This window comes from Triturus cristatus, chromosome 2_2, assembly GCF_964204655.1.
Source record: "Triturus cristatus chromosome 2_2, aTriCri1.1, whole genome shotgun sequence".
NCBI lineage: Eukaryota > Metazoa > Chordata > Amphibia > Caudata > Salamandridae > Triturus > Triturus cristatus.
Window position 1 is genome coordinate 842622300 of NC_140582.1, and position 27960 is coordinate 842650259.

Consider the following 27960-nt stretch of genomic DNA (forward strand, 5'->3'; position numbering starts at 1 on the left):
AAGAAAGCCAGGAACATTACCAACAAAGTTCGACTTTGTGGGTGTGCATAAAACATTAGCATGGGCATACCGTCTTATACCTCGGACCCCTGCACAGGCTTATTTAAACTGAAATGTCTGTCATCTAAGCAGACCATTCCACCTAAGTGAAACTTCGCTTGACAATCTAAAGTCCGGGAATCAGGCTATCCAATTTAAAAGTAAAAATACCAGTGTTACTTTTTCAGGGGACATCTAGGACTATAAAACCAGCTGTAAATATGTCAATATGAACTTCTATTTTGTGTAAATTCATGTTTAGCATAGTCCTTTGCTCTCACGAAGGAGGAACTAAGGGCACAGGTGTTGCCAGTTTTATTCTTGGTGCATCTAATGTGACATAGAAAGGTGCTTCTGAACATCTATTGTTGCTTTGCAATATAGCTAGCATATACAAAGTATCACATGATCTAAAAATTAAGTTAAGGGAATGTTTCAAAAAGGAAGTATATGCAGGGGAAATACCAGCTTTTACTAATGTTGTGAGACATAACATTTTTATTGACATACCTCTCTCTAGTTAAATCTTACCTTCAATTCCTTTTCAAGACGATCTACTTCAGCTCCTAAAGTGTCAATAATATTTTCTCCATGTTTTAGCATAAATGCTTCTAAATCCTCAGGATTCTTAACTTGCAGAATGTCCTGGAAAAAACAGGCTTTTAAGTGCTTGAAAACACCATCAAAGTTTACATGTTCATAGTTTCGCAACACTTACTAATGATTTTCATGATAACAGAACATGACATGGTAACAGTAAACGACAAAAGATGAGGCATTGACCACATTATAGGCATTGCCATAAGCACTACTCAACACAAAACATTAATACAAAAAGGTGTTTAGACTAAGAGAATGAAGGTGCAAAAAGTTTACCACTTCTAATATGCATAATTACAAGACGGGACAGAGAATGACTTGGTGTAGTGCATTTGTAAGAATTCAAAAAGCGCTAGAGGCAGGAAAGTTAAGGGAGGGGAGTAAGTGAAAGAGGAGAGAGTATTGTATTTCAATGCAGCAAGGTGCAAGGAGTAGTTGGGCTATAAAGGTAAAACCCTCATGCATCCGGCTATTGGGGGAAGTTGAGACCTCCACTGAGGAAGGTATTCATCTTGCTATGCCACCAGGGAGTAAGCATGGAGCCATGGTATGTCCCTTTTGCACTTGGAGGTGTGTGTTAGAGAGGAGCGTGCTTCTGGAGAATTTGGGTGATTCCTGGGGATTGTATAGCACATCTGTGTCTTTCAAGAAGGGTCCCTAAGAAGAGAGTCAAACAGATCATTTGTAAGTCATGCCTACTAGGTCTTCAGACTTTCGGAGCAGGAATATCTGATGCAATTCCCCTCTGGATAGGGAACAGGAATAAGAATCCTCAGCAGTTCTCCTGGGCCAGTGGGACCGGGTACGGCCACTTGACTGTTGAAATGAAGTTGTGTGGGAAGCCACCGAAGTGTCCCGGGAAGCTGCCAGTGCATCTTCTGACTGTTCCTGTGTTTGCCTTAAAGCACAAGTTACTTACTTTCGGTAACGATATATCTGTAAGAAACATTAGTTAGTTATAGATTCCTTACCTTAGAATTATCCCCAGGCGTCAGACTGGATCCGTAAAGTTTTTTTGACAGCAGTACCTCTGCACGTCGGCAGGTGGTGTCGGTCGGCTCCGTGTATGTCGTCTGCGTCGTGGTCGCCGGGATGACGTTGCGGCAGCTACTTTGACGTCGCCCTCGCGCGCTGAAGCTACTTCTTTACACAACTTTCCGTGCCAGAAACACAGAGCCATGCAAGACACTAACCATTGATGCACAAAACTAGGGCCCTGAAAGGATATCCTTAACACTAGATAGTGCCCAGAGCAGAGCCCTGCTGGGCTAAACAGAGAAGGAACAAGAGTACTTCAGAAAGAGGGGCAGAAAGGGGATCCACAGCCTTTGCTGTGCACCATACCACAAAATGGTTCCACCTGCAGGCGTATACCGTCTTTGTGGAGGGATGCCTGGCTACCAAGATTATTCACAGACTTCGGGAGGCATGTCGTAAGACGTCAACTGCCGCCGCTCAATTTTCACGCAAGGAGGTGGAGACTGGACAGGTTCGGGTGGAGGATCGTCCCCTGCTGCTGCAACAGAAGATCCTCCCAAAGAGGCAGTCTGACCGGAGGATCGATCGCCAAGTTGAGCAGCTGGGGATACCAGACTCTTCGTGCCCCATCCGGAGCCACAGGAATGACTTGGGCCTGGTCGCGCTTGATCATCTTCAGCACTCTGGGCAGAAGTGGTAAAGGCAGAAAGGCGTACAACAGACGGCAACTCCACTCATGACAAAAAGCGTTGCCTAGCGAGTGCTGCCTTGGAAATTCCAATGCGCAGAATTGCTGACATTGCGCGTTCTCTTTGGTGGCGAATAGATCTAACCAAGGCTGTTGAAAGAGACCTTGCACCACCTCCCAGTGAAGACGCCATTTGTGATCGTTCATGCACCTGCGGCCGCTTTCGTCCGCCCTGGCGTTCAGAGAACCTGCGAGATGTTGAACCACCAAGGAAATGCCTTGATGTTCCAGCCATGTCCAGAGGCGGAGGGCCTCCTGACATAGGGTCCACGACCCCACCTCGCCCTGTTTTTTGCAATACCACAGGGCGGTGGTGTTGTCCGTGAACACCTGCACTACTCTTCCCCGGACAGAAGGAAGGAATGCCTTCAGTGCAAGACGGATCGCTCAGAGCTCCAGAAGGTTGATGTGAAGCCTAGCCGTTCCGCCGGAGACCAGAGGCCTCTGATCTCCGCCTCTCCCATGTGGCCGCCCCATCCCAGAAGGAAGGCATCCGTCACCACAGTGTGGTCTGGTTAGGGAAGGGAGAGAGATCTGCCATTTACCCAATCCTGGTTCGTGAGCCACCACTGCAGTTGTCGAGCAGTGTCCTCTGAGACCTGGACGCAATCGAACAGATTCTCCTGATGCTGCGCCCACTGGAACTTCAGGTCCCACTGCAGAGCCCGCATATGCCACCTGGCATGATCGATCAGCAGGATGCAGGAGGCATGAGGCCCAGCAGCCTCAGGGTCATTCTGACTGAAACCCGGGACAGAGGCTGAAAGATTGGAATCATAGCCCGAATATCCTGGACTCGCTGTTCAGGAGGATAGACCCGAAACCGCGCGGTGTCCAGAACCGCTCCGATGAAGAGGAGCTTCATTAGAGGGAATCAGGTGTGACTTCGGCACATTGATGGAGAACCCCAGCACATGCAGGAGGTCGGCCGTAGTCTGGAGGTGGGAGACGACTGCCTGGGGCAAGCCCGCCTTCAACAGCCAGTCGTTGAGATAGGGCAAGACAGAAAACACTGATTTGCGCAGATGAGCTTCGACCACCGCCATCACTCTCGTGAACACCCGAGGCGCGCTGGTAAGGCCAAAGGGGAGTATGGTGAACTGAAAGTGCTAGTGGCCAACCGTAAACCGCAGGCAACGCCAGTGGGCCGGCAGGAAGGGGATGTGAAAATAAGTATCCTGCAAGTCCAACGCTACCATCCAGTTTTGCGAGTCGAGGGCAGACAAGACCTGAGCAACCGTCAACATTTTGAACTTCTCCTTCCGGAGGGAAAGATTGATGTCCTTGATGTCCAAGATAGGACGCAGGCCCTTGTCCTTCTTGGGAACCAGAAAGTAGTGGGAGTAACAACCACAGCCTACTTCTGGGACAGGAACGTGCTTGATGGCTCCCTTGGCCAAGAGAACCATAACGTTCTGCTGGAGAAGGGCCAGATGATCCTCCGACATGCGGTGGTATCGCAGTGGCATGGCTAGAGGGGTAGTCTCGAAGTGGAGGGAGTAGAACCCCTTTGGGCTATTTGCAAAACCCACCTTTCCGAAATGATGGTGCGCTAGTGGGGGAGGTGATGCCAAATCCTGCCGCCCGCTGGCGTTTGATGGGCCTGAAAGGTCGGACTAGGAGGGTTTGGAGGCTGCTGCAGAGGGGGGTTGGTGGACTGGCCTGCCGGCTGGCCCCCGGCACCTCGCCGGTTGTTTCCACGTCCCCGGCTGCGCAAAGGCTGGGTAACTTGCTGCAGCTTGTGGCCCTGGGTGGGATATAGCGGGGCACCCCTTCCGTATCCACGAAAGGGGCGAAAAGCAGACTGCGCCGGAAGGGAGGAGAGGCCCAAGGACTTCACCGTAGCCTGTGAGTCCTTGAAGCGCTGTCTGCTTTGTCGCCAAAAAGGCGATGGCCATCAAAAGGCATGTCCATCAAGGTGTTCTGGACATCCCCTGAAAAGCCAGTGGACCTCATCCAGGCATAGCGACGAAGCGCTACAAACGTTGAAATTGTCCTGCCCAGAGAGTCGGCGGTGTCCAGCCCACAACGGATCATAAACTTTGCTGCATCTCTCCCGGCGGCAACAGCCTGAGAGAGCACTGACCGGGCCTCCTCCAGACACTGAGGCAGCACTTGCGCCACCGTATCCCACACTGAGTGCGAATAATGGCCCAAGAGACAAGCGGTGTTTACGGACTGCAGTCCAAAGCTGGCGGAAGAGAAACATTTCTTGCCAAGAGGGTCCAGCTTCTTGGATTCCCTTTCAGGTGGAGCGGTAGGGAAGGCGCTTTTGGAGGTGGAGGCATGGATCACCAAGCTCTCCGGGGTGGGGTGTTGGGAGAGGAAAGTGGGGTTGCCCGGAGCCAGGCGGTGGCGTTGGGCGATCATCTAGTCCACGGGAGCCCCCGTCCTGTATTGGGCCTGGACCACGTGCTCAAAAGGACCTCGGTAAGGGCCTCATTAAACGGTAGCAGGGGCTCCGAAGAGCTCGCCGCCGGTTGAAGCACCTCAGTCAGGAGGTTAGCCATGACCGCTACCGTAGGAAGCTCGAGGTTGAGAGCCTCAGCCACCCTACGCAACACCACAGCGTACAACGCTCCCTCATCCGTAGCCATGGTAGGAGGAGACAACATGCCAAGGTCAGGTGAAGTGTCAAGACCACTAGCATCCCCCAGTTCCTCTCTCCAGTCCTGCTCAGTATCTAGCTGGTTAGTTAAAGGATCACAGTCCTCCTCATCATCCTCTGGGTGCCACTGTTGTTGGAAAAGGACCCCAGGAGTGAACAGGGGCATGAAAACCCCACCCGGCGCCGGATCCGGCGTCGGTTGATGTCGGTCTGGCTCTGTGTCCACGTCAGGATGGAGGCTGGGGTCGACACCGGCCAAGAGCACGACCGGCGTCAGTAGCGGAATTGGTGCCTGAGAAAGCGGAGCCGGTGGAGGCGTAATGAGGTCAACAGTCACCGATCCGGATCCAGGCCTCTATCCAAGGGGAGGCTGCGGCGCCAGCAGCTAAGACCCAGGCCCCCCCCAACTGAGCCGGCGGGGCGGTCCGCCCAAAGATGCCATGCATCCCTTCATAGAACGTATGAAGCTGGGCGGGGGTTGCTCCGGGTCCCAGAACGGGAGGGAAGCTCGGAGTCAACCCTTCGGGCTCTGCGCGCAGAGCCGTGGGAGTGGCACCACCCGCGTGCCTCGTCGGATTGGCCGACCGATGTGAAGTCTAAGAGCGACAATGCTTCTTTGACTTCTTCTTATGCTTCGACTTACCGACCCCGAGTGCGAAGACTTAGATGATTTGGAACCAGAATGGTGGTGGCTCCGCGACCGGTCCCTTGACCTCCGTCTTGACCAGTACCTTGAATGGCACGGAGCCGACTGTCGGCGTTCAAGCAGCTTTCGGGACCGCTCTCGCAAAGCCTTCGGTGTCAACAACTGACAGCCATAGAACGACTTGGGGTCGTGGTCGCGCTCCAGGCAAAAAGGGCACACGCAGTGCGGATCCATCACCAACATCAAATCGGTTACAGGAACAACAGGCCTTGAAACCGGGCATCCCTCGGGCACCTGTTCGGAGTCGGAGACTCAAAACAAGACGTCGACAAAAGTCGAGAAAAACGTAGTCCAAAAATGACGGAGGTACCACTCTTCCCAGATCTGCGCTGGCTGGCGCGGAAAAAGAAGGAACTGATGTAGGTGCGTGAGGGCGGCCTCTAAGTAGCTGCCGCGACATCATCCCGGCGATGGACGCGGAGCCAACCGACGCCACCTTCCGATGCGCAGTAGTACTGCTGATGATAAAACTTTCGGGATCCAGTCTGACGCCTGGGGGTAATTCTAAGGTAAGAAATCTAAGGTAAGGAATCTATAACTAACGTGTTTCTTTCAGATACATGGGCAAAAGTCCTCAGGTGGTTCATGAAGGGTTGGACTTTTGGACAGGTGATATGGAAAGCCTGTATTTCTGTTTCCCTGAAAGCAACACATAACTTGGGAACACAGTATTATTTGTCTGTTATATACAATTCAGCTTAAATTTGTCCTCTCTTGGAATTTGAACTTGGGGAAGACAGCAATCACTTCACATTGCCTCTAGAAGTGGTTATGCTCAGGGAAAGAGAATGGGCATTTAACTGTTTCAGAAAATCTTTCTTTTAGAACATCTTATCCATATGGAAGCGCAAATTCCCTTCCTAGTGGAAAATTATTATCTCCACAACCATACTCTGGCAGTGCAAATTAGCACCAAAAGAGCTTGTGCTGTACCGGGTTGTGTCTACTTGTCCCACTTGTTGTCCTTGACCCAAATAATATGTTCTGGGTATTAGACAACAGGAATTCCACATCCCTCAAACCACATCATCCTTGATATTGAGGCAGAGAAGTGGATTCAAGCTTCATGTTTGAGCGATGTTTGCCAGTTTTCTTCATTTTTTCATTTCTTGCGGTTACTGTACATCTGTATGTGATATGGGGGGTAATTTATGTTGTGGCAACTGTTAGTTGAGTTATTTATCTTCTCATCCTCTCCCTCTCTTTCATTTCTAGCGTTTAGCCACCTGCTGGTCACATAACTATAAGAATTATTTTGGTGTCTTTTATTGTATCTTTACCATTAAAGTACTATATGTTGTAAATTTAGAAAGAGCTTAATATCTGTACTATACCTGAATGTATTTATGCACTGCCTTTTGACTTCAAGTGTTTTGTTTGAAGTGTGGACTGTGTGATGGTCTGGTGATGGAAATGCAAACATTTGTAGTGTGGTGAAAGATTCCATTTGTAAAAGTTGGTAAAAAGAAAACCTGAACCTGAAGCAATACAAATCTTCCAAGCTGCTCATGTTTTCAGAGGCGAAAAAGGACCTAGTGATATAGGAAGTAAGACAATTAGAGTGTAAAGGAGCCCTCCCATCCATCAGAAAGGCTTTATGAGCAATATATTTTACATTCAAGAAAAGAACGAAGGGTTACTACTCCTCAAATCTGAAGGAGATCAACAATGGGCTGAATTACTGACATTTTCACTTGACTACTATAAGGCCTTTCATTAGCATATCAGGATGGAGCGACTTTATCTGCAAAAAGTGCTACAAGGAGGAGAATAGCTGGTAACAATAAAGCACAAGGATGTGTACTTGGTGGTTCCCATTTTAGAGCATTATTGGTCTTATTGGTGTTTCCTGCAGTTCGACTGGGAAGAGAAATTGTGCAAATTGCCTTGTTCCTTTCATTCGCCTCCTAGTGTTTCATCATAATTCTGGGCCCAGTGGAAGCTGTGTTAAAAGTTCAAGGGATCAGAATGATCATTTATCTACACAGCATGATCTACACAATTATCATTTATCTACACAACATGATCTTTATATTTCAGGACAAGTCCACCCTGAGGGTCTAGCGGTTATTATAAATTCTGTGCTATTTGCCTTAGAGTCCAGCAGGAATGCAGTTTTAATGCTCTTGATAGATACAATGGAGGCAACATTAATTTTTCTGGGGTCAAGGCATCCACAACGAAATAAAAGAAGGAATACTGAGGGATATAAGCCTGCTAGTTTCATCAATTCAGGCAATCTGACATCTTTGAATAATGTCCTTTAAGGCCTGGTTGACGGGAACACTGAAGGGGGCAATATCGTGTTGGAATAAGGCAGAGATGAAAGATCTGGTGGACTTAGAAGCCCAAATAAAAACAGCCGAAGGAGATTTAAAGTTTAGGACCCCCCTCGGCAAAGAGTATGAAAACCTAGTGAAGAGGCTGGAAGAGCTGCAGTTACAATTTAGACTCAAGTCGGAAGAGATTCTGCTTCAAAAGTGGGAAGTCAGCAAGATGAGAGAATTCGAGCGGGGGGAGAACTGCGGAAAACTATTAGCTATGAAGACTAGAATCGATAGGTCTCATAACTACATAAGGAAGATTAGAATAAATACACAAGTAATTGAGGCCAAAGACAAAATAGAGCAGTCTTTTGCACAGTTCTACCAAGAGTTATATCAAGAGGAAGAAGTTGCTGCCAAGCTAGATATCGATAGATGGCTTATAGCTAAACAACTGCCGAAATTATCCGAGGATAATCAAGAATCTCTCAAAGCAGAAATAACAGGGAGTGAGATATTGACAGTATTGGATAAAGCTAAGAATGGTAAAGCTCCAGGTCCAGACTCAATTCCGACAGAGGTTTACTCTGTACTGAGGGAAGAGGTTGTCCCTGTCTGGTTGGTGTTATTTAATGATATCCTGGCTGGTAGATCTCCTATGCCATCTTCTTGGAGTGGGGCTGTTATATCACTGATATTAAAACCTGGGAAAGACCCAATGCAGTGTCAATCATACCGGCTGTAGGAGAGTAGGGTCTGCTTTCTATGTTCACCCCCACTTTTTGCTTTTGCTTTACTGGTTTTCGACTTGGATGTGGCTGTGGGCCTGCTAATCAGACCCACAGCCCTGCTGTTCTCTCTCTAAATTGATACTATGTACTTTAGGTGCATAACCCATTGGAATAGGATCACCTTATTGGCCCCTGTACAGTGTACCCTAGGTACCCAGGGCATAGGTGTACCCTAGGCCTATCAGGGGCTGCAGCATGCATTATGCCACCCCTGGCCTGGCCTTCCATTATGACACAACTGGCTGATCACTCAGCTGGGGCAAGGTCGTGTAATCACCCCTTGCTTAGGTGTAGTATTCCTATACCTAACTTACATATAGACACATGTGTACCTATCAGCCACTCCTATGGCAGGCCTTAACAATCCTGGAGGCAGAGTGCTTGGTAACATGTGAGATGGTGCTCTAGCATGAGCTGAGCCTGTCTGCAGCTTTCGGAACCATGTCCTTATAGCTGTTCTATGATATAGCCTACCATATACTCTTAAAGTGCCTTATAATCTTAAACGGTTATGGTAACTATGGTTTGGCTTTATCGAAACATGTCGTGTAAGGTGTCTAACACTTTGGAATAATACCCCCATCCCATTTCTGGGGATGAGGATATTATCCCTCCCTTCTAGAGGGAGAAGACATGTTGTAACCTACTTCCCCGGTTAAAGTTAACAAGAGCCCCAGCATCACAAAATGGATGCTGCTGCCACAGACACAAGTCTGACCTCCTGCTGCTGGGAGTGATCCCGGCAAGGGAGACTTGGACAATAGGTTTCCTGCCTTGGGAGGTGCGAGCACCACCCCAGACAGGCCTTAGTGTATTGGGGCAGGGAGGGATGAAAAGAATGAGACATGCCTGGGGCACACAAGGTGTCCCGTGCATAGTCCAGTTCAAACCGGTGCTGGGGCACTCCAGCCCCAGTCCTGGCGCGAAACTGGACAAAGGGAAGGGGGTGTAACCACCCCCCTCCCAGGTCCCACCCATAAGGCGTGACCTAGCAGGTAACCCAGCCCCCCAGATTAGTATAAGAGTGGGAGTTGGGCCTCAAGACTTTAGATTATCCTGAACCTGCAACTTGAACAGAAACTCTGGACCTTCGACATTCGACGAAAGAAGAAGACTGAAGACTCTCCCTTGTGGCCAAGGAGTGGCTACCCTGTGCAAACAGGCACCATCAAGAGACTACCCTTTGCTTTGCTGAAGTTCTACGAGGGACCGACTGCAGAGCCCGACCAGAGCCTTGACTTCCAGACTTCTCCGACCCTGATCCACATCCACAGCCGTGCTGAGATCCGTGGAGGCGACGAGAGACGTGGGACCGGCTACCTGGGAAAAGTGGCTAGTATCTTCAAGCGCAGCTTCTGAGGCACCCTCGAAGTTGTGCACCGGGGATTGAGAAGCCCCAACCCCAAGCACCATCTGCACCGAAGCTCAGCCCCCCACACTCCACGAGTCCTGCGTGGGGCCCTTCTGCATTTTCCTGCTTGCCGCGTATGTCCGGTTGCTTGCCCGCTGGCTAGTGGCCTTTGTGACGACGCATCCTGAAATCTTTACCGCTGGTTTGGCTCCTCCAGACTGGCTCCTGCTTCTTTGAAAAAGAGAAGCACCCCAGACCTTCCTGGTCTGCACCAGAAGCAAGTCCTCCGTTCTTCGTGGGTTCCGCTTGCCAAGGCTTGGTGAGTCCTAGTCCAACTTCGACGCCGCCGACAGCAAGAGCCTTCGTGGGACAGCTCGCCTCCTGGTCCTGGTCGTCCTCGACATTCCCTGGTCCTCGTGGCTGCAGCGACAAGCTTCACCTTCACCTGCAATTTTCACGACATCGCCTGGTTCCTTCCTGGTTCCACGTGGTCACTGGCTAGTGACCTTGACTCTGTCCCTTCTGCTTGCAGGTCTCCTCTCTTCTTGATCCCAGCCTTGGGATCCACCGGACACTCTTCACTGACTGCCTGTCAGCAACTTTCCTTCAGGCATCCATAGAAGTCCACGACGAAACCCGACGCAAGTTCACACCTATGCACCCGCAGCCTGTGGGCTAGGTAACTTGGGTACTTCAGTGCTCACAAGGGTATTGACTATCCTAGGGTCTAGTTTCCGAGTCTCGACTTTCTAGCTATACCAGAAGTGTCCTAAAACTGTTTATTTCTAACTGCTAGTAATTCTATCGACTTTTACGCATTACGCGTGAGTGTTTCCACTCTGCACCTGAATCCCGTGGGCCTCCCACTTCCTAACTGTTGCTAGTGTAGTGTAGCCCCAGCGATTCCCTAGGCCTAGGCGTGACAGTGGTCCTTATACCACTTACTTAGTATATGGTTTGCGTGGCCCTAGGGCCTAACTGTATTACTTACCTGTGTGACTTAATGTATGCTTAAATAAGACTGTGTTGTACTTACCTCTAATCTCATAAAGAGTGCTGAGGGTTTGACTAGAATAAATACACTTTATTTTATATATATATCTGTTGTGGTGTCCTTTCATTTGGTATTCAAGGGATTATATATGGTATCACAGCTGGCTTCACATGCCATTCAGAGTTTAGCCTAAGACTGCTCTTGTCCATGCTACCACTAGGATAGCTGGTCTATAAAGGTTGACTTTACAACCAATCACCATAAGGGTATTTGGACTGATATAAGGTGTACACTAGAACTAGTGACATCATACATCAGGCCAACTTCTCACACCGGCCATTCTCGTTATTAAACGTTGATTATAAGGTTTTTGCGGGGATACGGAATACCCGTCTGTCTAAGATCGTAGGTTCAATTATACATCAAGATCAGAAGGGTTTTCTCCCAGGTAGACAGAAGTCAGAATTAGTATACACCCTAATAGGGGCGACGGACTTGGCAGTCTCACAGGGTCAGCCCCTTTCTATTATTACTGTCGACGCTGCCAAAGCCTTCAACCGTGTGAGCTGGGTCTTTCTCGATAGGGCTTTGAAGGTTTTTGGGTTTGGTGAGGGGTTCAGAGAAGTGCTTAAAAAAATATATAAGTCGTCTACAGCCCAGATCCTAGTGAATGGCAGTCTTTCCCCCCACGGTCACAATTGGTAGTGGACCCTGGCAGGGCTGCCCACTATCTCCTATTCTTTTTTACTTATATATTGAACCTTTTGCCCAAAGCCTACGCAGAATGTGAAGATAGTGCTCTTTGTAGTGAATGGATTTGAAAGGAAAGTAGTCCTTTATGCAGACGACCTAGTTTTATTCTCCTCAAATGTTGAGGTCACTCTCCCAGAGCCCCTGGCTGAAGCTCAGTCTTTTGGGAATCTCTCAGGATATGAGATTAATGAAAAAAAAAACGAGATCATGGCCTGGAATATCCCTGACCTTAGGAACACTTTTGCAAAACAGTTCAGATATCTTGGAGTCATAATTACTCAAGACCCTGATAATATTCCAAAAACTAATCTAGATAGGGTCTCTAAAGAGGTGGATGTCATTAAAAAGGTGGCAGAGTACACCGCTCTCTCATTTTGGAAAAGTTAACCTTGTTAAAATGTGCATACTCCCAAAATACACCTACTTATTTAACAATATCCTGTTAGAGTTTGCAAGGGTAGACCTGCTTAAAATCCAGGGTAAGATCTCCTCCTTTATCTGGGCAAGTAAAGGAATCCGGCTGTCTTGGAAAAAACTAAGGCGCAAACTACAGAGTGGAGGTATGGGTTTGCCGGACCTACAGTTATACTCATGGGCCTACCAATTGAAAAACTGCAGGATGCTATTGCAAACTCCGGACGATTCATTAATCGGGAACATGTTTAAAGCTATGTTAGCTGGCATAGCGGAATCTGGGTTTATGTATAAATTTGGGTCTTCTAAATTCTTTAAGAAAATACGTTTGAAGACTCTGCGTGCGGTGGCTAAGTTATGGTTGGTTTATCGAGGCTGTTTGGGACTTCCCTATTATAGCGACTGGGCCCCGGTGTTTAATCGAGGTCGGAGTTACGTATTGGAAAGATATTATATTGGGTAGTGAATGTCATCCTTGGGAATACTGGAATACTATCACCGGAGGCGCCCTTTCAAGGTTTAAATTTTACCAGATCTCCTAGTGGAGTAAGGCACAAAGCTGGCCATCTCCGGTTGAGCTCTCAATGGAAAGTAATTTACAAAAAACCACACCGAGGAAAAAAGAAGTGGCCCTATGGTACAACTACCTCCTCTTCGTAGCAGACAGTAAGATGAAGAAGCCAAATCGAGTTTGGGAAAATTACTTGCCGAGTGAGGAGTTGGATGATATATGGCAAGTATCTATAGATACTCTTTACCCGCTAATAAAATCTGCTGCACTCAGGAAGAACCACTTTTTTACAATCCACAGGCTATATTGGTCCCCTCTCAAAATTTCAAGAATAAAAGGCGGTGGAGAAGCGAGAGGTCTTAGGTGTGGTTCTTTGAACGCAGATGACATCCATATATTTGGATTTTGGGGAAGAGTGGGTAAGACCATCGCATGGGTGCTGGTTTCCGCTGTGGAGGTAAGCCCAACTTTAATATTTTTTGGTGTAGCAACTAAAGTTGGGGGTGTACATATTTTAAACGGGGCACAACAGAAGTTACTATTTTATTTGATACTCTTGGCCAGGAGAGAGATATGTAAGCTGTGGCGTCAGGAGACCCTCCTTCATGGAGCGCCTGGTGGAACTCTGTTAGATATTTTAGAGCTTTAGACCAGAGAGTAAATACCCACAGAGAGAGAGACCGGATATTGGGTTATTTTGGAATCTGTTAGGTAATGTACATACCGATTAGATAGAATATATTAAGGATACGGTTTGGCTCCAATGATTAAAACCTCTGGGTCAGCTCAGGTTGAGTAGTTCGGGGGGGTCCCCGAAAAAAATACCGGCTGAGACTGTAATCCACCAAGCTATTAGCAACAGAGGTGGATCAGGTCGAGAGGTTGCTACAGCTACGGAGGTCATATGAGGAAGAGGAAAAAAAAAAGAAAAAAGAATCTGACAAGTCCTCTTCATGACAGGGCACTGCAACTCAGGAAAATTCCATGCATTTGCAAAGAGCTGTAGTATTCAGTCAGGGCCCAAATTCCTTGTGAGGCGAGAGAAATACTTTAGTGGAGAATGGCTCACATGGAAGCTTGGCGTGTAATAAAATGAAATTAAATAAACGTATAAAGCGCAAACAATTGTCCAAAGGCGTCAGGGCGCTGGTGGCAATTAGTCTTTGGTAGGAAGAGAGGCAGAAAAAGATACAGGCCCGAGCACTCCGTTGAATAGTAAAAAGCCAAGTTTTTACAGCCTTTGAAAAAGCAAAAAGGAACGTGAGCTTGAAGACTGGAGATGGAATAAGGAAGAGAATTCCAAAGCTAGGATGAGGCTTAGCCTCCAATCTCGATTTTCTCTATTCAGGAACAGTTAGAAGATTTCTGCCCGAGGATGGCAGCTGTCTGGGGGAAGTATATCATTGGAACATGCTTTTAAGCCTTCCAGGCCCGAAATTATGGAGAGCCTTGTGACCGATACACAAAGCCTTGAAGAACAAGTTACTTACCTTCGGTAACAATGTATCTGTAAGAAACATTAGTTAGTTAGATTCCTCACCTTAGAATATCCCCAGGCGTCAGACTGGATCTGGAAGATTTTTCGTCAGCAATACCTCTTGCGCGTCGCTAGGCGTCGTCTGCGGCTCCGCGTCCGTCGTCGGCGTCGTGCGCCGGAATGACGTCGTCGGAGTACTTAGACGCCGCCCTCGCGCGCTGACGTCAGTTCTTGTACATAGCCTTCCGCGCCAGGAACGCAGAGCCATGCAAGAGACCGACACTGGTGCCAAAAAATTTTAGGGCCCTGAAAGGGATAGCCTTAACCCTAGATGTCAGTTCGCAGAACGGGGAGGATGGGTGGGTCGGTGTGGAATCTAACTAATGTTTCTTACAGATACATCGTTACCGAAGGTAAGTAACTTGTTCATCTGAAAGAAACACGTTAGTTAGATTCCTCCCCTTAGAATAGATACCCAAGCAATACCAACCCCGGTGGTGGGTCTGCGAACCAAGATCACACCAGAAAGTCCTGGAGGACAGAACGGCCAAAGAAGCCATCCCTCCGGACTTGGCTGTCTAGGCAATAGTGCCTGGCAAACGTGTGCAGCGAAGCCCACGTCGCCGCCTGACAGATGTCCTGCAAAGGGACTCCCCGTCCCAAAGCAGTAGTAGCCGCTGTGGCCAGAGTAGAATGGGCGCCCAGCCCAACAGGCGGTTCCTTTTTTGCCAAGGAATAACAGATTTTTATACACAAAACGACCCACCGGGAGATGGTCCGTTTGTGTACAGCTTTTCCCTTCTTTGCACCCACGTAGCCAACGAAAAGCTGGTCGTCCACCAGGAACTGTTTAGTGCGGTCCAAATAAAAGGAGAGCGCACGTTTTGGGTCCAGACGGTGGAGCCGCTCTTCCTCTTTGGAAGGATGCGGAGGCGGAAAGAAGGTGGGCAAGGTGACAGATTGCCCAAGATGAAAGGGGGTCACCACCTTCGGTAGAAAGGAAGGACGAGGCCGAAGGACAACCTTCTCCGGATGAACAGATAGAAAAGGAGGCTTGGACGATAGAGCCTGGAGCTCACTCACCCGTATAGCCGAGGTGATGGCTACCAGGAAAGCAGTCTTAAGAGTTAGAAGACGAAGAGGACAATTGTGAAGAGGCTCAAAGGGAGCGCACATCAGGAATGTCAAGACAAGGTTCAAGTCCCACTGAGGCATTACGAAAGGGACAGGAGGGAACGTGTGAGTAATGCCTTTAAGAAAGCGTGACACAACAGGGGACTTGAAAAGAGAGGGCTGATCTGGAAGCCGTAAGAAGGCAGAGAGAGCAGCAAGATAACCTTTCAAGGTGCCCAGGGCAGAGCCCTGCCGGGCCAAAGAAAGAAGAAAGAGGAGAACCTCAGAAAGAGGGGCGGAGAGGGGATCCACAGCCTTTGCTGTGCACCATGCCACAAATTTGTTCCACCGGCAGCCGTATACCGTCTTTGTGGAGGGACGCCTGGCTGCCAGAATGATATCACAGACTTCAGGAGGCAAGTCAAATGGCATCAACTGCCGCCGCTCAATCTCCATGCATTGAGGTGGAGGCTGGACGGGTTCGGGTGGAGGACCGTCCCCTGCTGCTGCGACAGAAGATCCTCCCGAAGGGGCAGACGTATCGGAGGATCGGTCAACATACTGAGTAGCTCGGGATACCAGTACCTTCGTGCCCAATCCGGAGCAACCAAGATGACTTGGGCCCGGTCGCGCTTGATCTTCTTCAGCACTCAGGGCAGAAGTGGTATAGGCGGAAAGGCGTACAACAGACCGCAACTCCACTCACGACGAAAAGCGTCGCCGAGCGAGTGCCGCCTTGGAAATTCCAACGCGCAGAACTGCTGACATTGCGTGTTCTCTTCGGTGGCGAATAGATCTAACCAAGGCTCTCCCCACTGCTGAAAGAGACCTTGCGCCACCTCGGAGTTCAGACGCCATTCGTGATCCATCATGCACCGGCGGCTGAGTTAGTCTGCTCTGGCGTTCAGAGAGCCCGCCAGATGTTGAACCACCAGGGTGACGCCCTGGTGTTCCAGCCATGTCCAGAGCCGCAGAGCCTCCTGACAAAGGGTCCACGACCCCACCCCGCCCTGTTTGTTGCAATACCACATGGCGGTGGTGTTGTCCGTGAACACCTGCACGACACTTCCCCAGACAGAGGGAAGGAAGGCTTTCAGTGCAAGTCGGATCGCTCGCAGCTCCAACAAGTTGATGTGGAGGCGAGACTCCGCCGGAGACCAGAGGCCTCTGATCTCCGCCTCTCCCATATGGCCACCCCATCCCAGGAGGGACGCATCCGTCACTACGACATGCTCCGGTAGGGGTAGGGAGAGGCTCTTGCCCGTGACCCAATCGCGGTCCGTGAGCCACCACTGCAACTGCTGTGCAGTGCCCTCCGAGATCAAGACATGGTCGGACAGGTTGCCGTGATGCTGGGCCCACTGAAACTTCAGGTCCCACTGCAGAACCCGCATGCGCCGCCTGGCGTGATGCACTAGTAGGATGCAGGAGGCCATCAGCCCCAGAAGCCGCAACACTAGCCTGACCGAAACCCAGGATAGAGGCCGAAAGATGGGAATCAGGGCCTGTATATCCCGGACCCGCTGCTCCGGTGGATGGACCCGGAACTGCGCCGAATCGAGAACCGCTCCGATGAAGAGGAGCTTCTGAGAGGGGCTCAGGTGTGACTTCGGCACGTTGATGGAAAACCCCAGCAAATGCAGGAGATCCGCCGTAGTCTGGAGGTGGGAGACGACTGCCTGGGGCGAGCCCGCCTTCAACAACCAGTCGTCGAGATAGGGGAAGACTGGAACCCCTGATCTGCGCAGATGAGCTGCGACCACCGCCATCACTTTCGTGAACACCCGAGGGGCACTGGTAAGGCCGAAGGGGAGCACGGTGAACTGAAAGTGCTCCTGACCCACCGTGAACCGCAGGTAACGCCGGTGGGCCGGCAGGACCGGGATGTAGAAATATGCGTCCTGCAAGTCCAACGCTACCATCCAGTCTCCAGGGTCTAGGGCAGCTAGAACCTGAGCCAAAGTCAACATTTTGAACCGTTCCTTCCGGAGGAAGGCATTGACGTTCCGGAGGTCCAAGATAGGGCGTAGGCCCCCTTTGCCCTTCTTGGGAACCAGAAAGTAGTGGGAATAACAACTACGAACTACTTCTGGGCTCGGAACGCGCTCGACGGCCCCCTTGGCCAAGAGGGCCGAAACTTCCTCGTGGAGAAGATTCAAATGATCCCCCGAGATACGGTGGTGCTGCGGTGGCATGGCTGGAGGGGTCGTCTCGAAGGGGAGGGAGTAGCCCCTTCGGACGATTTGCAGCACCCACCTGTCCGATGTGATGGAACGCCAGTGGAGCAGGTGATGGCGAACTCTGCCGCCCACTGGCGTGGAATGGGCCTGAAAGCTCGGACTAGGAAGGCTTTGAGGCGGATGCTGCCGGGGTGGATGTGGACTGATCGCGTCGTCCTCCGGTACCGCCTCGGCGGAAACCACGTCCGCGACCGCGTGCAGGCTGGTTCTGCGGCCGGTGGCTAGGCGGACGTGAGGAGGTGCCCCTTCCTTGGCCACGAAAGGAGCGAAAAGCGGAAGTTTGTGGCCGCGGGGCCGAGAGGCCCAAGGATGTGGCGGTAGCCCGGGAGTCCTTGAAGCGAGCCAGCGCACTGTCCGCTTTGTCACCAAAAAGGCGAGCGCCATAAAAAGGCATGTCCATGAGGGTGCTCTGGACATCCCCTGAAAAGGACGTGGACCGCAGCCAGGCGTGACGTCGAAGCGCCACCGTGGTAGAAATCGCCCTACCCAGCGAGTCCGTAGTGTCAAGTCCACATCGGATTGCATGGCGCGCTGCATCTCTCCCATCGGCCAGGGCCGAGGAAAGCCGCGCCCGGGCCTCCTCCGGGCACAGTGGCAGCACGTCCTCCACCGCATCCCACAGAGAGTGGGAATAACGGTCCAAGAGACAGGCGGTGTTCAAAGACCGCAGGCCCAAACTAAGGGAGGAGAACAGCTTTTTGCCGAACTGTTCCAGTCTCCTGGAATCCCGGTCCGGAGGAGCGGACGGGAAGGAGGATTGGGAGGTAGAGGCCTGGATAACCAGACTCTCGGGGGTGGGGTGTTGGGACAGAAAACTGGGGTCGCCCGGAGCAGGGCAGTGGCGCCTGGCAACGTTCCTATCCACAGGAAGGACTGTGGAGGGCTTGGACCAGGTGCCCTGCAGAACGTCAGTGAGGGCCTCATTGAATGGCAGCAGAGGCTCAGTGGAGCATGCGGCAGACTGAAGCACCTCAGTGAGGATGTTAGTCCTCACAGCCACGGCAGGCAGCTCAAGCCCAAGGGCTTCGGCCGCCTTGCGCAGCACCACAGAAAAAGCTGCACCCTCCTCCGAAGCCACAGTCGGAGGAGAGATGAATCCAGTGTCCGGAGAGGTATCCAACCCACTGGCCTCCCCCAGTTCATCTGCCCAGTCCTGTGCAAGTTGGCTCTGAAGGGCAATAGGGTCATCAGACCCCTGTCTCTAGCGGCGTCGGATGCGGCGTCGGGCGGCGCCGCATCGGGACCGGACAGGGGCTGAACCGGGGATCGACGTCGACCGGAGCCGGCATCGGGGGTGGTAGGCTCCTCATGGCTGAAAGGAAGGCACTGACCTCCGCCGGCGTCGCGTCAGTCCCAGGGACCGTCGGGTATGGGGACTTGCGCGGCGCCTGCGGAGCCGCGGGGGTGGAACCACCCGGACCCTCGGCCGAGTCGCGCGACCGGCGAGGGGAGTCCGAAGAGCGGAGTCGCTTCTTGGACTTCTTGGAGTGCCTCGACTTACCCGAAGACTTCGAGCCAGACGAGTGACTATGTCGAGTGTGGCTCCGCGACCGATCCTTGGACCTCCTCCTGGACCGGGATCGAGAGCGACGCGGAGCCGAGTGGCGAAGCTCGAGAAGCTTGCGGGACCGCTCCCGCCTAGCTTTCGAGGTCAGGGCCATACAATCGGAACACGACGCCGCGTCGTGGTCGAGGCCCAAACAGTACAGGCACCGGCGGTGATGATCGGTCACCGATATCAGTCGGTGACAGTCTTCGCAGGCCTTGAAACCAGGCATCCTACCGGCACCAGAGTCGAGAATTGACCAAAAAGAGTCAAAAAAGTTAGTCAAAAATTGACTAAAGGGGTAGCTCTCCCGGATCTGCGCTTACTGCACGACGCCGACGACTGACGCGGAGTCGCAGACGACGCCTAGCGACGCGCAAGGGGTATTGCTGACGAAAAATCTTCCGGATCCAGTCTGACGCCTGGGGATATTCTAAGGTGAGGAATCTAACTAACGTGTTTCTTTCAGATAATTATTCCGTTGTTAACAGGCAGCCAGTGAAGCTTCTGAATCCCCGCCGAGACGGACTAGAATTTGGGAAATATCCAGGTACAGAGCATTGTAGTAGTCTAACCTGGAAATAATAAGTGCTAATTTCACTTGTTTATGTGCCGGAAACGGGATACAAATAAACACTTTCTTAAGGGACTTCAATATCCAAGAACAAGTCGAAACTGTCCGGCTGACCTGCAGGTCGCACAATACTCCAAGGTTCTTGGCCGAGCCAGTTGGAGTTGGTAGAGCACCCACCCTGTCTGACCACTATAAAGGGGTCCATATGGATGGATGGCTGCCAGAGATCAAGACCTCTGTCTTGTCTCCACCAAGTCTTAGGTCGTTTTTTTCCATCCATGTGGCAACCACATGCAAGCAATTTTTTAAATTGGTAGCGATTGCCTCTGTGTCCTTAGAGATAGCTTCTGTCATCAGCATAAGACCGCGCTTGGAGCTCAAAGGATCTTATGATTTTTACCAGCGGGGAGACATACAAGTTGAATAATGTAGGGCACAGAGAGGAGCTCTGAGAAACCCCACATGGCAAAGTTATGGACTCCAAACTAAACTGGTCCACCATAACTATCTGAGACATATCACTCAAAAACGATGCCAGGACCTTCGGCGATAGGTCTGTGTCCCCAAGTTCTTGCAGCCCCTAAACAAGCAGGGTCGGGGAGATGGTCTCAACGGCTGTGGGTAAGTCCACAAGGATCGATGCCGCAGCCTGCCCCGTATATACTATGGAACGGATGTTGATGACTGCCGATACTAATGCAGTCTCCATCCCGTGGTTACTTCTGAAACCAAACTTAGAGACATCCAGCACTTGATGTTGGTCCAGGTAGAAAACAGCTGGGCATTCAGGTGTTTCTCCAGAATTTTTGTGGGTACAGGCAACAAGGAAATAGGCTGATAGTTTTTTAGATCTGCAGGGTCTAAATTAGGCCTTTTGAGAAGAGGCTTAACAACAGCATTTTTCCAGACATGATGGGTTCATTCAAAATTCCAGTGAAATGGGGAACAATGACATTAGCTCCCAGTTGCAAGACATTGGATGAGCAGGGTTCCAATGGGAACCCTGATTTAACACTGCGTAAATAGAGATCCGTCAGTTCTTGTGTAAAGGGAGTGAAGCAAGATAGGAGAGCACTAGGGATTTCCGTAGTGGTTGTGGTCTTTCGTAGACCCGGGTCAGCCTGCCAATCCATTTGAGAGAGGATAGGGGACTCAGAATTGAGGCAGTCAAGTTCTTTATAGATTTTGAGATTGAGAATATTGGTGTTAAATAATGGCACAACAGTTTGTGAGAGTGCTCCAAATCTGGTTATTGAATCAGGCAGATGCCACAGATACAGATGGGAGAGTGTAACGAGGAGAAGTCCAGGTGGCAAATGGTCCCATGTGGCAGGATCAGCTGTAAGCTTGGTGGCCTAATGTATTAAACTCTGGTTTAATGTAGAGGTAGAATTTGCCATGGTGACTTCTTGCACCAATGTTTTGAAAGGTATCTTGATCCCAGAATTTTTTTAAACTGCTCAACCAGAATATTGAAGTTTTGTTTTAGAAGTTGATGGGAAGCATATCTGATTTAAAAGATACAGCCGTTGACGCAAAAGGTGTTTTTGTGATGCCCAGAGAATTACAACTATGTGCTTTTACTTATCTCAGTTTCCACCTGGAAAAGGTATATAGTGTTTTAAAGTGAGGGTGTGGAGAGAACAACAAAAAGCACTTGAAAATCTACCAAGATTTCTCTAGAAGTGGGATAGTGCAGGTAGTGGCTTAAAGCCGGAGTAAGTCTTATGAGGCTTAACGTAAAGTCAGTCCAAATGTCACCCATTACTACTATATTGATATTTCGGCCACTTTATCAAGCAATTATGAACATATGTAAGTTAGCAGTGTTGCACAATACATTGAAAATGGCTTTTCATAACATAGAGGTGACATTTTACCATAGTGACTAAAACTGTAACAATTTAGTTGTGTGTTCTTCAAGTTTAAGCATTTAAAATACTTATTCTACAAAGAAGACTGGTATTGTTGTTAATATTACTTTTCAAATTTAGAACGGAGAGCGATGAAAGGATAAAATATATGTGTGTGTATATATGTGTATATATATATATATGTGTGTGTGTGTATGTATATATATATATATATATATATATATATAAATATGCCAATCTTAGACCTGTAACAAGACTAACCCCCAATACCTGAACTAAAAAAAAAGGAAAAAGGAAAAGAAAAACATTCTGAGAATTTAAAAATAAGAGTTTTATTGGATAAACGTATTACGAAAATGAAGAAAAGCAAAACAATTGATTCACGCTACAAAAATGAAGAGTGGTTGATTTCCCTGAGATCCAAGATAGGACACAGGCCTTTATTCTTCTTGGGCACCAGGAAGTAGTGTGTAACGCCCTGAACGTCTCAGGATCGTTTAACAGACACGACAATGAGGACGCAACCACTAGTGAAGGGTTAGTTGTTTTAATGAAGGCAAATATAATACAAAGAATAAACAAGTTATAGTCACTGGAATCCTCCAGGCTAAGTACGTTACCAGCCCACAGCACGGATGGTCCTAACCGTCCTCTGCATATACGCCGGTCCCGGCGTATGCCAACAGAGGGCAGAAATGAAATGGCCGACAATGCCAATCGGTAGGCTGTGAGGGGCACGAAGAGTGTTGGGGAGAATCGAGGAGTCAGGGAAACACCCAGCCGGGGTCTCTACCTGAAGGGAGCAGCCGCTCAACCTCTTCCTCAGACTGCACCGGGACGCGGAGTCACCTCCTGGTGATGCGTCACCGATACCCCAATCACAAGCAAGAAGACTGAACCGAGAGCAGCCGCTCGATCGATCCTGTGGACTTCCGAGTCTGTAACGCGGCAAACACCTCCTGGTGTGCGTTACAGCTGGCAGTCCCTGTGTCTCTGGTCGGGCTGGGAGTTACGACTCCAACCAGCAAAAGCGCCACTGCGCTTGGACTCAGCCGAGTCAAAAAGCGAAGCTCAATGGTTGACCGGTAGAGCTTCCGGGTCCTTCACAGGTGACGATGGGGCAAGACACGGCCCAGGGAGTAACGACTCGACCTACCTCCGTTCTTGCCTTACTGGATCACCACTCCGGAACACTGCTCTTCACGAAGCAGGTACGTCGGTGTGAACACAATATCCGACAGCGTTGTACCTCCCGGTTCCTCCCTTTATAGGGCGTGTTTTCCTTGAGTTATGTAACAGCTCTCCTGTTTACATAAGGGCGTGTTTCCTTGAGTTATGTAACAGCTCTACTGTTTACATAAGGGCGTGTTTCCCTTGAGTTATGTAACAGCTCTCCTGTTTACATAAGGGCGTGTTTCCCTTGAGTTATGTAACAGCTCTCCTGTTTACATAAGGGCGTGTTTTCCTTGAGTTATGTAACAGCTCTCCTGTTTACATAAGGGCGTGTTTCCCTTGTATGACAGGAATTCTTGACAGTACATCCTCCCTCTCAGCGGCTCCCCACGGGTCCAGCGCTGGCAGGAAAACGCCGATGGAAGAAGGAGACCAAGCGCGGAGCATGAACCCCTTCAGCCGGTTCCCATGAATGCTCCTCCGGGCCATAGCCTTTCCACGCAACCAGGTACCACAGCTTCCCCCTGCGCCATTTGGACGCCCGTATGCCCGACACTTCATACTCCACCTCCGACTCCACGCATACCGGCCGAGGTGTCCCAGACGGCTTGGAGGGTGCTGGTTTGAGCAATGATACATGAAAGACAGGGTGTATCCGCAATGACTGGGGCAAGCACACCTTCACGTTCACGGGACCCATACACTTGGTAATTCGATAGGGGCCCATGTACTTGGGATGGAACACACTGTTCTTTCGAAACCTCATGTTTCTTGTGGATATCCAGACGTAGTCTCCAGTGCGGTACAGTGGCCCGGGCCTTCTCTTCCTATCTGCCGCAGCCTTGTATCTTCTCTTGGCCTCTATTAGGACAGCCCTTGAGCGCATCAATGTGTCTTTTATGTGTGCCACCCTGTCCGCTGTGGCGGGAATCCTGTCCTCTCTGAACGGATGTAGAAATGGCAAGAACCTGGGATGTTGGCCATAGTTGCTATAGAACGGAGATGACTGTGTGGAGCTGTGAGTGGCATTGTTATAGGCTATCTCTGCAACCCACAGCAAGTCGACCCATTCTTCCCTGCCCTGGTCCACAAAACATCGCAGATACTGTTTGAGCGTTTGGTTCAGGCGCTCGGTTTGGCCGTCCGTTTGAGGGTGGTAGCTGGTGGACAGGGCGGTCTTAACATGCAGCGCAGTGCACCAAGTCTTCCAGAATTGCGCAGTAAACTGCGACCCCCGGTCCGACACGATCACCCCAGGTAATCCATGCAGTCGTACCACATTCTTTAGGAGTAGTGACGCCAATTCCCCGGCCGTAGGGACTCTCTTGCAGGGGATGAAGTGCCCCATTTTCGTCAAGTAATCCACCACCACCAGTATTGCCGTCATCCCCTGGTCTACCGGTAGGCCCACCACGAAGTCCAGTGATATGCTATCCCATGGTCTATCCGGGGTTGGAAGTGGATGTAAGAGCCCTTGGGTTCGGCCATGGTCGGCCTTCATGGTAGCACACGTAGGACACTCCTGTCCCCACCTCCTGACATCCACTCTCATGGTTGGCCACCAGAAATGCCGTCCCATGCTAGCCACCGTTTTTTCAAAGCCCAAATGACCTGCGCATGGAGAGTCATGGCACCAGATGAATGCTTGTTTCCTTAGCCTAGGCGTGGGTATCAATAGGCACCTGCCCTTCAGGGGTATCCCGTCCTTCAGCTGCCATTCTCTGTGACTGAGGAGCCACCTCCGCCATGCGAATGACCTGATCCCTCTCTTTATTCCCCTCAGGAAAGTATCCGGTTGGATAACCCCCAATACCATCCTCGGGGAAATGATGGAACGCTCGGTCGCAGGCAATGGTTCCTTAACTGCAGATTGACGGGACAGGGCGTCCGCCTTTCGGTTTTCCGTCCCCGGCCGATATGTGATGCGGAAGTTGAACCCCGCAAAGAAGATCATCCACCGCAGCTGCCTGGGAGAAAGGTGTCTAGTGGCAGTCATGAACTGTAGGTTCCGATGGTCCGTGTACACCGATACCACATGTCTTGCCCCCATCAACCAATGCCTCCATTCGGTGAAGGCGTCCTTGATTGCGAGAAGCTCCTTCTCCGCAATATGGTAGTTGCGTTCGGCGTCGTTGAGTTTGCGGGACATGTACGCAACGGGATGAAGCACCCCTGTGTCGTGGTTGCGTTGGGACAAGATAGCCCCCAGCGCCACATCCGACGCGTCCGCTTCCACCACGTAGGGGAGATTCGGATCGGGGTGAGCCAACACCGGCGCCTTACCAAAGGCGCTTTTCAGGGCCTCAAAGGCTTTGTTCGCTTCAGGGGACCAGACAAACTCCTTGGACTTCCTCAGTAGCTGTGTGATTGGGGCCACCACTCCTGAAAATCCATCTATGAACCGCCTGTAAAAGTTGGCGAAGCCAATGAAACTTTGGACGTCCTTCACGCTTTGGGGCACCGGCCATTCTTTCACCGCCTTGATCTTTCGTTCTGCCATCTCCTGTCCCTCTGGACTCAGCATCACTCCGAGGAATTCCACGGATGTGACGTGGAAGTCACACTTGCTGAGTTTACAAAACAGCATGTTTTCCCTCAGCTTTTGGAGCACAGCTTTGACGTGGTGTACGTGCTCCTCCACACTGGACGAATAGATGAGGATGTCGTCGATATATACGACCACGTAGATATCCAACTCCTCTCTGAATACCTCATTCAAAAAGTACTGAAAGGCTGCCGGGGCGTTGCACAGACCGAACGGCATGACGAGGTACTCAAAAAGGCCGAACCTGGTCTTAAAGGCGGTCTTCCACTCGTCTCCGTCCCTCATGCGCACCAGATGGTATGCCCCTTTCAAATCCAACTTGGTGTAGATACGAGCTTTCTTGACCTGTTCCAGAAGTACACTGATGAGAGGCAAGGGGTACCGATTTTTTATGGTTATCGCATTCAATGCCCTAAAGTCCACACAGGCTCTCAGCTCCCCATTAGCCTTCGGGATGAAGAAGAGTGGCGAGGCGGCCGGAGACTTGGACGGGCGGATGAATCCTAGCTTGAGGAGTTTATCCAGGTACCCCCGGAGATGCACGTTTTCAGGCTCCGTCAGGGCATACAGCCTGCCGCTGGGAACGCTGGCCCCTGGCACCAGGTCGATCTGGCAGTCAAACTGTCTATGTGGTGGTAGCACTTCCGCCTTCACCTCATCAAATACATCCTCAAAACTGTGATAAGCCTGGGGGAGAGCCACATCTTTTTCTGCCGCTGTAGCCACCGTCTGACTCCCGCTCTCATCTGCGTCAAGGGATTCCGTTCTTATTCCACAATGCAGGATGCAATACGGTGACGTCATTTCGATGCGATGTGTTGGCCAATCCACAAAGGGGTTGTGTTTCTGTAGCCACGGCAATCCCAATATGACGCCATATTGGGGCGCTCGGATGATGTTAAAATCGATTTGTTCCAAATGGTTCCACCCATATCTCATCGGAAGGACCCCCGTGTGCTGCCCGATGGGCCCCGTCACCAATCGCCTTCCGTCTACAGCATAGACGTCTTCGGGTACAGCTTTGGGAAGAAGCACTAGCCCTAGCCTGCATGCCTCGTTGTGGTCCATAAACATGCCAGTGGCCCCTGAATCCACCATGGCCACAACGGGTATCCACTGGTCATGCACTCCCACGTGCACCGTGATAAACAGGTGTCGTTGTCCCTTAGTGACCGAGTTGGAAAGTGAAGGGATGGATGAGTGACTCCGAGATGCCCCTTCTCTGGTCTTGGAGTCCTCTAGTTTTCCGCCGGTATGTCCACCACGGCTGTTACCGACCGGTTGGCCCGATAACGTGACGTCTTCGGTTTGGCAGGGCATTCACGTACGTAGTGGCCTTTTTTGCCACAATATAGGCACAATCCTTGTTTACGGCGTGACTCTTTCTCCGTGGCTGTGAGGCTCGCTCGTATTGCGCCGATGTCCATGGGTTCTCCCTTGGATGCGGTGGAAGTTTCAGGACTTCCCACCGTCACATAGGATGGAAGGGATTTTCCTTTTCTCCCATGATCCCCCTTTCTTTCACTTAGCCTATGTTCCAGCCGTAATACCAGGTTGATAAGGCCCTCACATGTCTTGGGTTGAGGGTCAATATGAGCCACGGCGTCCTTGAGCTCATCGCACAGCCCTTGATGGAAGAGCGCCGTCTGTTTAGCAACAGGCCACTTGGTTTCCGCAACCAGCCTTCGGAACGCGTTGAGATACTGCACCAGGTCGTTGGATCCCTGTCTCAACCGTGTACGAGTCAGCCCTTCTGTCGAATACCTTCAGGAATTCCTCGCGAAAAGCACCCCAATCACATAAGAGGGGGTCGTCCCTGCTCACCAGAGGTACGGCCCATTGTGCCGCGTTTCCAGCCAAATAGGATATAAGGAAAGCCACACGAGCCTGACTCGTGGGGGAACGCCTTTGGTTTGCACGATAAATGTAGCGCCACTTGTGTGAGGAATACCTGCACTGTGTTAGGATCCCCACTGTACCTCTCTGGTGTCGCCAAGGGGATGGCTACCGGCATTTCCACTACTACCGCAGGGGTCTGATTCGTGAGGGAGGTGCTGGGCGTGAGCGGGTCCAATTGGATAGCATCCAGTCTGGCTTTTACATCGGCTGTTTCTTGCCTAGAGGCAGCCACTTCAACTTGCATGGCCGCTAAAGCAGCCAGCACATCATCAAGTGTTGCCATGTCTGTTATCGACCGGGAGACAGTTAGTGTTATTAAGGTCGGATATTTTGTAACGCCCTGAACGTCTCAGGATCGTTTAACAGACACGACAATGAGGACGCAACCACTAGTGAAGGGTTAGTTGTTTTAATGAAGGCAAATATAATACAAAGAATAAACAAGTTATAGTCACTGGAATCCTCCAGGCTAAGTACGTTACCAGCCCACAGCACGGATGGTCCTAACCGTCCTCTGCATATACGCCGGTCCCGGCGTATGCCAACAGAGGGCAGAAATGAAATGGCCGACAATGCCAATCGGTAGGCTGTGAGGGGCACGAAGAGTGTTGGGTAGAATCGAGGAGTCAGGGAAACACCCAGCCGGGGTCTCTACCTGAAGGGAGCAGCCGCTCAACCTCTTCCTCAGACTGCACCGGGACGCGGAGTCACCTCCTGGTGATGCGTCACCGATACCCCAATCACAAGCAAGAAGACTGAACC

The 27960-nt window shown here is 50.6% G+C and overlaps 1 protein-coding gene across 4 annotated transcripts in view; it reads right to left on the minus strand.

Annotated features, from left to right (window-relative positions):
- SLC30A9 (solute carrier family 30 member 9) overlaps window positions 1-27960 on the minus strand; it is an 800207-nt gene that overhangs the window by 73898 nt on the left and 698349 nt on the right. For all 4 annotated transcript variants that reach the window (XR_014978192.1, XR_014978191.1, XM_085642175.1 and 1 more), the window contains one exon: window positions 571-684. Coding sequence is in view for 2 of the 4 variants with exons in the window: in XM_085642175.1 (XP_085498301.1) it covers window positions 571-684 (114 nt within the window). In the remaining 2 variants the exon portion in view is untranslated. The remainder of the gene's footprint in view (window positions 1-570; window positions 685-27960) is intronic.